Genomic DNA, 16,198 nt, shown 5'->3' with positions numbered 1-16,198 from the left:
TACCTATGTAACAAATCTGCACATCTACTCCCTGAACCTAAAAGTTGAAAAAATAAAGAGTTGCCTTGGGTAAAAAATGGAATAAAAGGAGTACACCAAAAACATAAGAAAATCCTCTATAACAGATGTGGCAAAGACTCACATAAAGTCAAGTGTCTCAAAGGAAGAACAAAGGCAGCAAATAAACGGTCTAGAGAACTTGTTCTGGGATACCTCTTGGCCCCAAATCTCACAGAGACTGTAATTTGAAGAATGAAGTTCCAAAAGACCAAATATTCAGTATGAGACTAATTTTTAAGAAGAGGCTACCAGTTCATCAGAATTCTGGAACATACTTGCCTTAGATATTTCAGTAAGGCTATCATAATCCATTTATACTCTACAGAATAAACTGTTTCTTTTCATAATAAATATCACATTTGCATAATAATTTAAGGACTTACCTCCCATAATCGAAGAATATCTAGAAAACTAAATTCCCTTTTGAATCTGATTAAAAGCCATCTGAAGCAAAAATAAAGGTATCCGGAGTCCTGAGATTCTATGCAGAAGAAAAAAACACATACACATATACGACTTATTCTCATGCTAATTACGTCAGAATACAGTTACTTTTCTCTAATTTTCCTATGCATCTTAGGCAATTCAAGCCCTATACATTTGTCTTCTACGTTAAGGAATCATTTCAAACTTGAAGGCTGACTTGTTTTTAAAAACTAACAAATAATACATTTTATGAATCAAGTTTAAGGCAGAATTATACAATGAGAGTTTGGTCCCACACTTTTATGGAACCGAAGAAAGTGCAGTAGACTATATATGTCTTTAAGTTCTTTTTTATTGAGACACGGTCTTGCTATGTCACCCAGGTTGGAGTGCATGGAGTGATCACAGTTCACTGTAGCCTCAATCTCCTGGGCTCAGGTAATTCTCCCACCTCAGCCTCCTGAGTGGCTGGGACTACAGGCATGCATCACCCCAGCCAGCATTTTTTTTTTTTTCCTTATAGAGATGGGGTCTCACTGTGCTAGTCAGGCTAGTCTCAAACTCCTGGGTGCAAGCAATCCTCCCTCCTTGGCTTCCAAAGTGCTGGGATTATAGGCATGAGCCACTGCACCTGGCTTCTTTAAAGAGTTCTTTACATTTTTTTCTATGCATTACTCTACAATTTGCGGGGTATAGTTCTGATTCACTAAACTTACCTAAGTAACTGCAAAATCCACTGTCTAACAATCGAAGTAAGGTACTCAGCTGAATTAGCTGGGTCTTCATGCCTTGCATTTGTTCTTCAAAATTCTGATGCTTTAAAAGGAAATAATTGTTATTATACAAGTAATATTTCATAAATATTTTATAGTACATAATGACTGATAACTAAAACATGATGTCCAAGGACAAATGTTGAACTTATACCACACTGGTTATCTTAAAAAATGTGTAACTAACCAAAAAACTAATGCAATACTAAAAGGGAAAGTAAAGAGAAAATCCTTGCTCTCAAAACTAAGGATTATTTTTTCCTCTATTCATTTGACTTAGATAAAGAAAAATGTAGACACAGCAACTGCTGACTGACTGAGATATTTATTTCTTACACAGCATAAAAGACTTGGTGAAAGAAACACACAAATTCTTTCCACTGTTAAATATTCCTTCAAATTACATGTAATAAAATTAATTTTAGGGTTAATATGTATTTCATTTTAAAGAATTACTTCTTAGGTTTGCTGACACTGGAGAATCCGTAAAGTCAAAACCAACAATATTAAAATATTATCTGGATTTTGTACTTAAATTCTTTCACAAGTGCAAAGGCTGTATGATGTACAATACAGACTGAACACAGAAGCAAATGTGAAAATTCAGCTGTCTTCTATTAAACCAGACATTTTTAAAAATGAAAAATTTAAAACAATCTCTGTGTCAGTAAATTTTTCATTAGGAAAAGTTACTTTTCATTAAAAAATGTAATCTATGTTAAGGTAGAATGTGTTGTTAATGAATTAATAAATGAATACAAGTTTCTCAGTATTAATTTTTCACATAAACATCAACAGATAGAATCCACATAAACAAAAACTCTTTCAGTTCTTCAATAATATGGGAGAGTGTGAAGGGGCCCTGAGGTCACAAAATTTGAGAACTGTTGGGGTTCATACGCTTTAAGCAATCTTCACAGTTGAGTAGACTCCCCACCAACACCTGAGTCAAGGGGCCAGAAGGCACCAAAACAGATGCTCTTAAACGCTTCTTAAATGATTTGGATCTCTTTAACTCAATCCCAATCCCAATCCCTCTGGGGTAACCTAACCCTAACCTAGTGAAAGCCTTAGAAAAACATTTCCTCCTTCACACTTACTTTTTCACTTTTACAGTGCAATAGTGCTTTAATACAACTATCACATTAGAAACAATTCATTCTTTAGTTTAAAAAAAATTAAGTCTATTAATTCTCAAAAAGCTGTTTCTCTTTAATAATTTTGAAAACCGTTTATTAACAGACTAACTCAAGGCTTTAGGATATAGTTCCTCCACATTTACCAGACAGACCTATAGAGAAGGGGCAGAATCAACTCTGATTAACAGGATCATTCTTACTGTGACACAGCCAAAGACTAGAGCTGATTTGAGAAAACTAACATGGCATAGCCATTTGCTACCCACTCTGCTGTAAAAAAGAAGCATATCCATAATGACAGACACCATATTTGAAAAAGTGGTTACTCCTGGAGAAGGGAGAGTGGGATCAACAATGGATATACAAAGGGCTTCAAATGTGTCTGTAAATAAATGTCTCTGTATGGGGCAGGGGAGGGCGAGATGGAGAGGAGAAAGGAACTAAAACTATATGGCAAAATGGATGATGGGTATAACAAAGTTCATCAGATCACTTGTACTTTGTATTTCCATAATAACAGACAAAGTCTATGCCTGGACCTACATTAGATGTAAGTAAACATCAATAAAAGTAAATTTATGGACATTAGGTTCAGCCACCACAAAAGTAGTACAAACTTACATGAAGTAAAGCTATAAAACAAAAACAAAGAATCAAGAAACAGCAGCACAGATTTAGGGACATCAAACAAAGGCAATGCAGTGAAAAATCATACAGGTTATTTTGATTGCCACGTATTGCCCTCTCATTATTGAAACATTATGAAAGAAAAGATGTTAGCAGACAATATACTAAGAAGATAACTTTTTAGAATAAAGACTAGAAAAATCCACAGAACATCCTTAATGGAAAAGGCAAACACGAGAGCATTTACTGTGAAAATGATTAAACTGAACCTTCATACACAAAAAATGACAGACTACAAAGTGTTTATTACACACGTTCAGAAGGCAGTCTTTACATATGAGATCTATATACACACATGTGTATGCATGTATGTATGTGGCATCATATGTTAATATATATTTACATGCCAATATTGGCTTAGTTTTATTGAAAACTTATTGCACAATCCTAACTACAGTATGTTCATCTTAGCTTTATTTTTATATTTCTTAGAATATCTACTATAGCAATTTAAACTAATCACTGGGGAAAGATTCACGTGTTTGTTCTACAAAAATCTGTTGAACAACCTCATGTCAGGCATTAGGAAAATTCTGGTATGCTACCAGTGAAACAAACATATAATCCCTTTTATCAAGGAACATACTAACTCTGGTGAAGAGAATAAACAACAAAAACACAAGGAAGGCACACAACAGTTTTTATGTAATTGGTATCAGCTATATAGACCTTTATAATAAATGCCTCAGGTTTCTAGAGCACTTGGGAGTAAATGGAACTAAGAAGGTAGACAAATCAATCAATCAAAAAACGAAGGACGACAAACAATGACATTACCAAATTACTGCACTGATAATCCTTCCAAATAATCAAAAAATAATTTATGGCAAAAAACCAATTTGAATATTTATGAATTTAACAGTAAAAGAACATTTTAAAACTATCAAATCTTACCAAGTATACATTTAGAAAAAAACTGAAAGTGAGAACAAGTTGAATCTATGGACAAGAGACTTGAGGAAATGGGCACAAGCAGGGAAAATTTGAAGGAGAAAGAAAAATAGGCAAGCAAAAGGGAAGAATACAAGTAAAGAAAAAAAGAGAAGGGTACCACTTCCAAATTTCACATTTGTATCCCAAAAACTCTGAGTTAAACCCTGTATTACAGGAAAATATTTCAGATGGTTAGATTCAAAATGTTTATCCCCTTGCAAGCAAGCCATTTCAATGTCCAACATAAAGGCCCAGCATCCAGTATGTTAGTCTTATTTTGAAGAAACACAGCAACCTATGTAGTCAGGTCTTTGAACTTCATATGCCTTTTTTTTTTTTTTTTTTTTGAGACGGAGTCTCATGCTGTTGCCCAGGCTGGAGTGCAGTGGCGCGATCTCGGCTCACTGCCAGCTCCGCCTCCTGGGTTCACGCCATTCTCCTGCCTCAGCCTCCTGAGTAGCTAGGACTACAGGCGCCCGCCACCGCGCCCGGCTAATTTTTTGTATTTTTTTAGTAGAGACGGGGTTTCACTGTGGTCTCGATCTCCTGACCTTGTGATCCGCCCGCCTCGGCCTCCCAAAGTGCTGGGATTACAGGCTTGAGCCACCGCGCCCGGCCCATATGCCTTTATTTAGTCTCACCCCTTCTGCTTTTTTTTTTTTCTAATAGATTGCTTGAGAGACTTTTCTATTTTATTTCCCTGTCAATATTCTCTGCACTATTATCTTAGAACTCTGTCTCAAAGATTTAACAATGATAATAGATAAAATGTTCTTTGTACTAACATGTATATATAGACAGTTCAACTCTAATAATCATATACTTCTGGGAAAATAATGAATTCCTAAGAAAGTGTCAGAGTTACAAATAGTTCAAACACATCTGGAGAAAAATCAGTAGCTATAATGATAAAATTCAAGTCTTCACAAAAGGTAAGGATATTACTTGGCATGACTAAGATTTATCTCTGAAACAGACAATATTAAAGTTCAACTATTCCACAAAATTGAATTCATCTATTTTATCAATATTCTATAATGACGCATGGCTCTTTAGTAGAACATAAGCATTTACTGATATTAAATCCTGATTATTCCTATACTACAGACACAAACTATTTCCTGTATTAAAAACACCACCAGTATTTCTAAGACCTTGAAAGGCTACTAAAAAGAAAAAGTAACAAAAGGCATGAGGTAATTATTTTAAGTTCCATCATAGTTGGCTAAACATAAAAATCAACCTTACACTATAAAATTATACAACTAAAATTTTCAAAATCAGTTTAATGGAAGGAATCCCTGTTCTTACCATTTGGTCCATGTAAGAGGCAAAGCACCAAAAGGCATCCACTTCATTTTCCATCACATATAAAAGAGGGGAAAGTAAGTCACTCATTCCCTGAACATATCCTAAAAAGAAAAAGAAAAAAGAGTCTCTGAAAACCCAAGTTTTATGTATCCTTCTGAAAGTTGTGCATAACACCACCACTTCGCTTAAAATTGTATCTTTCTCATTTGCATTCAGAAATTGGTAGACATTGATATTCACCAAGAAAAGAATATAAATGAGGAGGAACTCTAGTCATGAGTAAGAAAGATGAGTTGTTTTAGATTGAGATGTCAAGCAATATATAGCTTCTAGTATGTGTCTCAGTGCAGATACACTATCAAGAGTGAGTAATATTTTAAAAATAATGTGCAAGAGCATCATGAGACAGAAGAGGAGTGAAGAGATAATCAAGAGGAACGTCAAATGTAAGAGTATACACTCAAAGACAGGTTTAAGAAAGACCAGTCAGAGAAGCAAAGAAAAAAATGAAGGGAGAAGAATGTTGCAAAAATCAAGCAGAAAGTTCCAAGCCCAGAGTGGTTAGCAATGCCAAACTATGATGAGCAAGCCACATAAAATAAGAACTTTGGGTTCAACTGCTTTAACAATCAGACCTTTAGATTCACACAACAGGAGTTACAAAATTAAGAGCCTCTTTTAAATAGTCATATCTATGTCCTTCTTTCTTTTTTTGTTACTCTCTACACCCAACCAATGTCAGCAACTGGGCTTAATCCAATCAATATTTTGTACCTGAAGTGACCACTTACCTACATATCTCTTGATGTTATTATAATTTCTCAACAGTGACAGTAATAGAGCCCTCGATTAAAAGAAAAACTAGGAAATTAAGGAGTCAGATCCCTCGCTTAAAAATAAGAAAAAGTGTTAGTTTTACTTTTTCACCTGAACATGTCAAACTTCTTGTTTTTTTACTTCCTCTTATAAAACCCTCAATTATCCTTGTTTTACAATTTTCAAGACTTGAAAAATTTTCAGACTTAAGAGGTTCTTGAACCAATGAAGGGACATGAGCTTATACTAAGCCTTTTTACTTAAACATTATCATTCAACTTTGGTAACTTCTGTGTATTTATTAAAATCATGTAGAAATGTCTTTATTGGTAGCTTGGGAAGTCTGGAAAATAGTCTTTCATTTGCAGATCAATAGCTTACATTTATATTCAACAAAATCTATCTGCACTGAAGCCATGTAAAAGTAAATATTTAATAAAAGAGGGAGGGAATAGTTCTGCTATCATATAAATGATACATAACTATACATTACTCTGTTTTGGAAGAAAACTTTAAAAAATGATCTCAGAAGGCAGGTAAACTAAATCTCTTGAGAAAACTCAGATCAAACATACAACAGACAGAGGCACTCAGATCACCTCAGAATCTCCTTACAAATGAAGTTTCAGCTCAATTTGCTGTGAGCCTCTGTCCAATCATCTACCGCCACATCTTTCCACAGTCCTATTAGCCTCACTCTGTCTAAACTGTACCCTATGGGAAAATAGCTCTACTCACTTTAGGATAAAAGGGCACCTGGGTTCTCATGGAGGGCATCCAATTATTACAGTACCAGACAATGAAGTTACCAAGACATTTAGAGAAAAAAACTAAACAAAAGTGACATACGACAAGATATCTACATGTAATCATTTCTACGAATTTATACAGATGGTTTCTAAAATAATGTACACTTTTTAAAAAAGAACAAGATAGATGGAAGACTAAATTGTTATCATCAGAACTTTCCTATCTGACATAGTGAAATCAATGACAAATAATAAAGGTTAAACCAATTAAAGTATGAAGGAAATCTAATCTGAATTCAACAAAGTGCAAGAGTACTGAGTCTGACTGTGTACGATCTACATCAGAAATATTTCAAAGTGTGCTATTCAAAAGATTTACAAAGCACCTTTCCCCTCTTAAAAAAGTGCTTTATTATTAAGTTATAATGAATAAAAATTCCTAAGAAGCCAATTTAATCCTTTAAGTCTTCAGTTTCCATATGGAATCACTACCATATTTCTTCTGTTAAGTCTTAGCTGAAGCAAGTTGTCAAATTAATCTTCATGTTCTGGTTGCCTTTAATCTATTTTATTTTATACATGATGTTCTTTGGGGTATCTCATGGGTTATGGGGGGTGGAATTAATGTACAAATTCCTTTTAATTAAAGAAAGATTAAAGATGTTTAAATTGGCATTTAGTGATACTCAGATTCCTCACTACTGCTGAATGATGCACATCTTAATCAGCACCAGTACAATTTCTAAAGTACTTCCCTAAAATCACTTCCATAGCAAATTTGTTTCACTGCAGGAAGGGGGTGGGAGGGAGGTGAGAAATGAACATCTTATCATCCTAGTGTACACTTGCTTACACCAAAAAGGAAAATTTAAACTACATATAGTTCAATTTTCCAGGTTACTGAAGCTTATCCTTTAGAGTATCAAATTAAAAAACAAAAATCTTGAGGATCAGAAATCATTCTTAAAAAACATTACACACTCTAACCTTTCATTGATTATTCAGTATCATCATTACATATCCAGTAATGATACCACCCACAGAAACTTTCTGTAGTATCTGCACTAACTCAAAGTCACACTTCCTTAAGTTCTTTTGTCTACTTTTGGTAATTTTTGTCTCATTCCTCCCTACTGAGACTGTATTCGATGCAAATACACCTATACCTCACCTATGGGTTAAGAAGCCAAACTCCATATAATGAAATCACCTACAAGACAGAGTAAATTTACATTCCAGGTTGCTCTGCTATGAGTAAAGAGTAAGAAATGTTGTCTATTGCTTTTATAAAAAGTATCTTGGCTTCACATAAGTTATCTTGGCTTCCTGCAGTTATCTGCAGGAAGCTTGACTATGTTTCAGGTAACTGAAATGTCTATATAGAAAGAATGCGACATGAGTATAAACAAATCGAGAGGGTAAGTTATCCAGTTAGCTCGTTTGGGACAATGCCCTGAGAAAATTAAGCATTCAGGAACTCCTGCTACAGAATACGTATGAATTCGTATCTCAAAATTACCATCTGAGAGAATGGAGCAATGCCTTCTGTTCCGAAGGAGAATGGTCCTATTCCCTACAGTGGTAACCGAAACTAAAATAAACGGCAAGGGGTTGAAGTGCTGAAGGTGTAGAGGTAAGAATCCCAGCCTGCAATAAAGACCTGGGTCTCTACTCCCAGACCAATTATTTACTTGTGTGACCATAAGTCACACTCTAAATCAAAATAACCTTACTCATAAAGTGAGAATTATTTCCCTCCTTTTTCAAAAGGCTGCTATGAGAATGAAAAATCAAATCAAGTATGAAAGCACTCTGTAACCTGAAAAGCACTCTACTAATATTCTTGCAACAATTCAACTTGAAGCTCATTATAGGTGTCATAGACAGGACTGACTACATTTTACATTTTAAAGAAAACTGCAACTTCTGACTTACTGTCACCAAAAAGGCTGATACCTCAAGATCAAAACAGAGAGTATATCTTCCCCTAACTTACATATAGGAAACCAAGAGAAATTTACACAGAAATAACAGTGAAGAAAATGTGCCCGTAATTCAAGGTTCATTTGGTTTTAATGTGCTAAGTATCCAACCACCTTCTCTAAAGGATGTCTCAAACGTTACTAATCTAGAAAACATCTATTTCCACTATCCTTTAGCTAGAAGCCACTCACATAGCAGGTAACTCAAACATTTCTAGTATTTATACTTATTCAAAAGTTGATGGTTAGACAAGCTGTTGGTCCTTTAAATAAACATCTTAAGTTCTCTTGCCCCTTAAAATAATGGTTCCTTAAGTTTTCTACCCCTTAGCGTCCCTTCCCCAGGTAATTTCACACTTCTAATTCCACCATCAGTTCTCTTTTTTTTTTTTCATGAAACAGAGTCTCACTCTGTCACCCAGGCTGGAGTGCAATGCAGCGCGATCTCGTCTCACTGCAACCTCCACCTCCCAGGTTCAAGCAATTCTCCTGACCCAGCCTCCCGAGTAGCTGGAATTACAGGCGTGTGCCACCCAGCCCAGTTAACTTTTGTATTTTTGGTAGAGACGGGGTTTCACCATGTTGGCCAGGCTGGTCTTGAACTCCTGACCTCAGGTGATCCATCTGCCTTGACCTCCCAAAGTGCTGGGATTACAGGCATGAGCCTCCGCACCCGGCCCCGGCATCAGTTCTTACAACAAATTTCTGGTAAAGAGATTTACCAAAAAAAGAGTAAGTTCTATATGCCCTACAAAATTTTTGCACTGCTTATCTAAGATATCCAATCAGTATTTTTCTTTGCAATGGGAAAAGCATATCAAACAATGGTTTGCAAACTTTCTCAGTTCATGGTTATCATCCTTAGTATCTCGGCAATTTTTCCCAAGGCACTCCTAAGTCTCAAAGAAATAACAACTCCATTTATTAAGCTGTTAGGTCAAAACAATTGAGTAAGTATTCATGTCCTATGAGCTTACCACCTACTGAGCACTACAATACTTCTCAAACCTTGAAATTCAACTGGCTATCACCATCCTCATTTATTTTTATCATTTATTTTTACATAGTAGTTACTTATCACAGCAAGGCCAAAAACCCAGCTTTGCAAAGACATAACTTCATCAAAAAGAATGTAATGATTTAATGTTAAAACCTTTAGCTATTTCAGCTAGTAGTTAAGAGTGGTGTCCTATAGATGTCTCTATAATTCCCTTAAAAATTTTAAATATCCCATGGTGCTCCAGTTAGTCTGCTGCAGCAACCCAGGGCTGCTTGGTTAAGAACCATAGCCTTGTAAGTTTCCAGTCCCCTGGAGAACAAATTCTCTTAAAACTAGGCCTATGAAGCTATTAGCCATGTCTAACTGGATTAAAAATGTAAATTCTAAAGTAAATATATTTACATCTTTTAAAATTAGGACTTTAGAGGAGAACTTACCTAAATCAAAATCATACATACAATAGGTCATCAAAATGTCATGAAGCAAAATCAACCCAGGATTATCTTGGCCTTCATAAAACTTGTTTGTTCGATCTGTTCTGTTAACATCTTTTTCTGAAGAGGAAAATCATCACATATTTGAAAAGCTTCCAAAAAACAGACTCTTATAAAGCTCACATCTTACAAGTACAGTCATTTTTCTTGCTATTAATTTCACTCACCAAGCTTTATTTAATGAAGAAAAAATTCATCAAATTCTATTTCAAATATGCAATAAAGTAACATTTCAGAATTTTTTCAAGAATCAGTCCTCTTCCTCATAGGCAGATTTTAAAATATTTTTCAATTTTTATCTAAACATAGAAACCTTTCAACTGCATAGTGGAAAACATTTTCAATGAATTAAAAGCAACACTAAGTAATAATCTGCATTACCAACAAAAATGCCAGTCATTAATGCATGTCACAGATACTAGTACTTGAAAACTAATTTTAAAAAGCTACCACCTAATCAAGCATAATCAAAGAGATTTGTTTCATTCACAATTACTGCATTTATTATAAGTATCATCAAATTCTTTGTCATGTCTCAATCATCTTTAGGACAAATTATGTCCTTATTTTCCTATCTACACAATTTAGATATCATTAAAGTTGGAAACGACTTCATGAGAAACAGATTTGGAAACATCATCATGAGTGTGTCCAAAGTTGTACTGACAATTCAATTCACAAACACTGATGCCTAAGTGCATCATGATGTGAGAGACTTTACAAGGAATTCTCCAAACTTGAATCTCTCAGTAAATTAGGAAGAAGTAACTTAAACAAACTGCTGTAGAATCAATTGTTTAAAAGTGATAACTGTCTCCCCCCAATTAAACTGAGTAATCTGAAAACTTTCTCAAAACTCTTTACAAAGAGATGAGGAGGTCAGGTGTGGTGGCTCACGCCTGTAATCCCAGCACTTTGGGATGCCGAGACAGGTGGATCACCTGAGGTGAGGAGTTCAAGATCAGCCTGGCCAATATGGCGAAACCCTGTCTACCAAAAATACAAAAATTAGCCGGGCATGCTGGTGTGCACCTGTAATCTCAGCTACTCAGAAGGCTGCGGCACGAGAATGGCTTGAACCCAGGAGGCGGAGGCTGCAGTGAGCCAAGATCGCACCACTGCACTCCAGCATGGGCCACAGAGTGATACTGTCTCAAAAATAGTAATAATAAAAAAAAGATAAGGAGATACAATAGAGTGGAATCTAACAACAGGATATGATGTGAGCTTAATTAGATTCTGTAACGGCATTTTAAAAATTATTCAAATATTTTAGCTTTCTGTTAAAATGTACTACATTTGATTTTTAAAAAGCAAGCAAATACCCACAGAATTGTGGATACAGTTCTCAAATAAGCAAAAGTAATACCAGAAAAATTCATGCTATTTATATAAAATTACAATTAAAAATGTCAAAATGGGCCAGGTACAGTGGCTCATGGCTATAATCCCAGCACTTTGGGAGGCCAAAACAGGAGGACTGCTTAAGCCCAGGAATTCAAGAACAGCCTGGGCAACATGGCAAAACCCTGTCTCTACAAAAAATACAAAAATTACCCAGGCATGGTGACGCTTGCCTGTGGTACCAGATACTCAGAAGGCTGAGGTGGGAGAATCACCTGAGCCCAGGAAGTTGAGGCTGCAGGAAGCTGAGATGGCACCACTGTACTCTAGCCTGGGCGACACAGTGCGACCCTGCCTCAAAAAAAAAAAAAAAAAATGAAACTGCTTCTGTCTCATTTCACAGTTGATAAAGTTCATAATTTTTATTAACTCAAGCATAATTTATATTACCACAATGCCAGTACAGAGTATCTGCCTTAATATGTTTTTTAAACATAGTAAAAAAAAGTTGTTTGTATTCTCATGAACTACCAGTATTTCTTCTTGTATAAATATTTAATAGTGACAAGCCAGGTGAAAATCAGAAAAGGGATAAAAAGTAATATATATAAACACTATTTTATAATTATTTCTAGAAATCCCATTTCTGAAAAGGAGTACTTCAGTTAAAAACAAAAAGCTCTTATTAAATCTAACTCTCCATCTAATGTGATGTAGCTAAAAAAAAGGCTGAAGAAAAACACAACCACATTAACTGACCCCATTTTATATTCACCATCACTAACATCAAGTGGATTCTGAATGCTGTCTGGCAATCCTGCTCTATTTCCCTTGTCCATTCACTCCCTATTCATAAAATTATTTTATACTTCCTTTCTCTTCAACCCTCCATCTTCTCCCACATCCTAACTCAGATAAGGACCCTGCTTCCTATTTCTGAGAAAATGACACTATTTAGAGAATTTCCACAGGTTCCCACTATTCTAACCACACAACCGTGTTTGAACTGATACAGTCTCCCCGCTCTCCTAACACTATAAATGAGTTTCATTAATTCTGTGGCAAAGACCAACCCCTCCTCTTGTGCATGAGAACCATCCCCTATTGACTACCCAAGGACTCTAGTAATTCTTATCTAGTTACTCTAGTAATTACCTCCCTCTTCAGCTTTACCAGTTTTTCCTTTCTACTGGACCATTCCCATAGTATTCAACTTTATATTATTTCTTTCAACATCATTAAAACCTTTCTTAATCCTACTTTTCCCTCTAACTGCTAGCTCACTTTCTGAAACTACATCTGTTTTCAGCAAAACTCCTTGAAAGAGCTGTATGTATTGTCTCCAAGTTGTCTTCCATTTCTCTTCAATTCACTCTAATCAGGTTATCACATGCACCAATCCATCAAAATTCTTCTTTAATCAAAATCTCCAGTGATCTCCTTATTCCTCTATGCAATGGTCAATTTAAATAATCTTACTTGGCATCCCAATTACCCTTTCTTGAAATACTTTCTTCATTTGTCTTTTAGGACATCAAACTTACATGTTTTCTATCTATCTATGAAATAGATAGCCACAGTTTCTCTGTGGCTCTTTACTTAAGTCTCTTCTATCTTCTAATTTTTCCTACTTATAAATTAAAGTGCCCCAGGGCTCAGTTCTTGGGCTTTTATTTTTATAACTGTACTACTCCCTTGGCAATTTAATCTATTTTTTTTTCCTTCCAAGTTTTATTTTAGGTTCAAGGGGTACATGTGCAAGTTTGTTACACAGGTAACCGGTGTGTCATGGGGGTTTGGTGTACAGATAGTTTTGCCACCCAGGTAATGAGCATAACACCCAACAGGTAGTTTTTCAATCCTCACCCTCCTACCACCCTTCACTCTCAAACAGCCCTAGTGTCTACTGTTTCCTTTTTTGTGTCCACGTGTACTTAATGTTTCCCTCCTATTGTACTGAGAACATGTGGTATTTGGTTTTCTGCATTAATTCACTTAGGATTATGGCCTCCAGTTCCACGTATATTGCTGCAAAGGCTAGGATCTCTTTATTATGGCTGCATAGCATACTCTGCTGTATATGTACATTTCTTTATCCAGTCCACCACTGATGGGCATCTAAGCTGATTTCATGTCTTCGCTATTGTCAAATAGTGTTGCTATGAACATACATGTGCATTTACCTTTGTGATATAATGATTTGTATCCCTTTGGACATATATCCAGTAATGGGATTGCTGGGTCGAACGGTAGTTCTATTTTAAGTTCTTTGGGAAATGTCTAGACTGCTTTCCACAGTGGCTGAACTAATTTACATTCCCACCAGCAGTGTATTAGCGTTCCCTTTTCTCTACAACCTTGCCAGCATCTGTTATTTTTTGACTTTTTAGTAACAGCCATTATGACTACCAGGAGATGGTATCTCATTGTGGTTTTGAATTGTATGCTGCAATAACTAGTAATATTGAGCATTTTTCCATATGCTGGTTGGCTGTGTGTACGTCTTCTTTTAAGACGTGTCTGCAGCCAGGCACGGTGGCTCACGCCTGTAATCCCAGCACGTTGGGAGGCCAAAGCGGGTAGATCACGAGGCCAGGAGTTCAAGATCAGCCTGGCCAAGATGGTAAAACCCTGTCTCTACTAAAAAAAAATTCTAAAATTAGCCCACCATTGTGGCGGCCGCCTGTAATCCCAGCTACTGGGGAGGCTGAGGCAGAGAACTGCTTGAACCCGGGAGGCAGAGGTTGCAGTGAGCAGAGATTGCACTGCTGCACTCCAGCCTGGGCGACAGAGGGAGACTCTTTGTCTCAAAAAAAAAAAAAAAAGTCTGCTCATGTCCTTTGCCCATCTTTTAATGGGGTTGTTTCTGCTTGTTGATTTGAGTTCCTTACAGATTCTGGGTATTAGACCTTTGAAAGATGCATACTTTGCAAATGTTTTCTCCCATTCTGTAGGCCATTTACTCTGTTGATTGATAGGTTCTTTTGCTGTACAGAAGCTCTTTAGTTTAATTAGGTCCCACTTGTCAATTTCTGTTTTGGTTATAATTGCTTTCGCAGTCTTCTTCATCAAGTCTTTGCCTGGGTCGATATCCTCAATGGTATTGCCTAGATTTTCTTCTAGGGTCTTTATAGTTTCAGGTTTTACATTTAAGTATTTAATCCATCTTAACTGATTTTTGTATATGGCGAAAGGTAGGGGTCCAGTTTAATTCCCCTGCATATAGCTAGCCAGTTAGCCCAGCAACATTTATTGAATAGGGAGTCATTTCCCTGTGGCTTGTTTTTGTCAGCTTTGTCAAAGATCAGATGGCTGTAGGTATATGGCTTTATTTCTGGGTTCTCTAACATGTTTTGTTGCTTTATGTGTCTGGTTTTTGTCCCAGAACTATGCTATTTTAGTTACTATAGCCTTGCAGTATACTTTGAAGTCAGGTAGTATGGCCTCCAACTTTCTTCATTTTGCATTAAGATTGCTTTGGCTATTTGGGCTCATTTTTGGTTGCATAAGAATTTTTTTTTCTAATTCTGTGAAAAATGTCATTGGTAGTTTGATAGGAATAGCACTGAATCTATAAATAGCCTTGAACAGTACGGCCATTTTAAACAGTATTCTTTCAATCCATGATATGAAATGTTTTTCTATTTGTTTGTGTTATCTCTGATTCCTTTCAGCAGTGTTTTGTAATTCTCATTGCAGAGTTCTTTCACCTCCCTGGTTAGCTGTATTTCTAGGTATTTCATTCTTTTTGTGCCTACTGTGAACGGGATCACATCCTTCACTGGGCTCTTGGCTTGGACGTTGTTGGTGTATACCAATGCTACTGATTTTTGTACATCGATTTTGTAAACCGAAACTTTGCTGAAGTTGTTTATCAGATCTAGGAGCCTTTGGGCAGAGACTATGGGGTTTTCTAGGTATAGTGTCATATTGCCTGTGAAGAGAGGGTGACTTCCTCTCTTCCTATCTGGATGCCTTTTCTTTCTTTCTCTTGCCTGATTCTATACCATGCTGAATAGGAGTGTCAGAGTGGGTATCCTTGTCTTGTTCTGGTTCTCAAGGGCAATGCTTCCAGCTTTTACCTGTTCAGTATGATGTTGGCTGTGGGTCTGTGATAGATGGCTCTTAATATTTTGAGGTTTGTACCTTTGACGCCTAGTTTGTTGAAGTAATCTAGTTTCATAATTCATAGTTTTTTTTTTTTTTTTTTTGAGACGGAGTCTCACGCTGTTGCCCAGGCTGGAGTGCAGTGGCGCGATCTCGGCTCACTGCAAGCTCCGCCTCCTGGGTTCACGCCATTCTCCTGCCTCAGCCTCCTGAGTAGCTAGGACTACAGGCGCCTGCCACCGCGCCCGGCTAATTTTTTGTATTTTTAGTAGAGACGGGGTTTCACTGTGGTCTCGATCTCCTGACCTTGTGATCCGCCCGCCTCGGCCTCCCAAAGTGCTGGGATTACAGGCTTGAGCCACCGCGCCCGGCCTAAT

The 16,198-nt window shown here is 36.5% G+C and overlaps 1 protein-coding gene across 6 annotated transcripts in view; it reads right to left on the bottom strand.

Moving 5' to 3' along the window:
* TBC1D15 (TBC1 domain family member 15) overlaps positions 1 to 16,198 on the bottom strand; it is an 88,565-nt gene that overhangs the window by 5,366 nt on the left and 67,001 nt on the right. For all 6 annotated transcript variants that reach the window (XM_077954732.1, XM_077954733.1, XM_077954731.1 and 3 more), the window contains 4 exons: positions 10,314 to 10,430; positions 5,330 to 5,430; positions 1,203 to 1,302; positions 444 to 541 (listed from right to left, as the gene is read on the bottom strand). In XM_077954732.1, the coding sequence (XP_077810858.1) occupies positions 444 to 541; positions 1,203 to 1,302; positions 5,330 to 5,430; positions 10,314 to 10,430 (416 nt within the window). The remainder of the gene's footprint in view (positions 1 to 443; positions 542 to 1,202; positions 1,303 to 5,329; positions 5,431 to 10,313; positions 10,431 to 16,198) is intronic.

Source organism: Macaca mulatta, chromosome 11, assembly GCF_049350105.2.
Source record: "Macaca mulatta isolate MMU2019108-1 chromosome 11, T2T-MMU8v2.0, whole genome shotgun sequence".
Classification (NCBI taxonomy): Eukaryota; Metazoa; Chordata; class Mammalia; order Primates; family Cercopithecidae; genus Macaca; species Macaca mulatta.
Note: the sequence above shows the minus strand (reverse complement) of the source record. Positions and strands in the feature narration are given on the sequence as shown.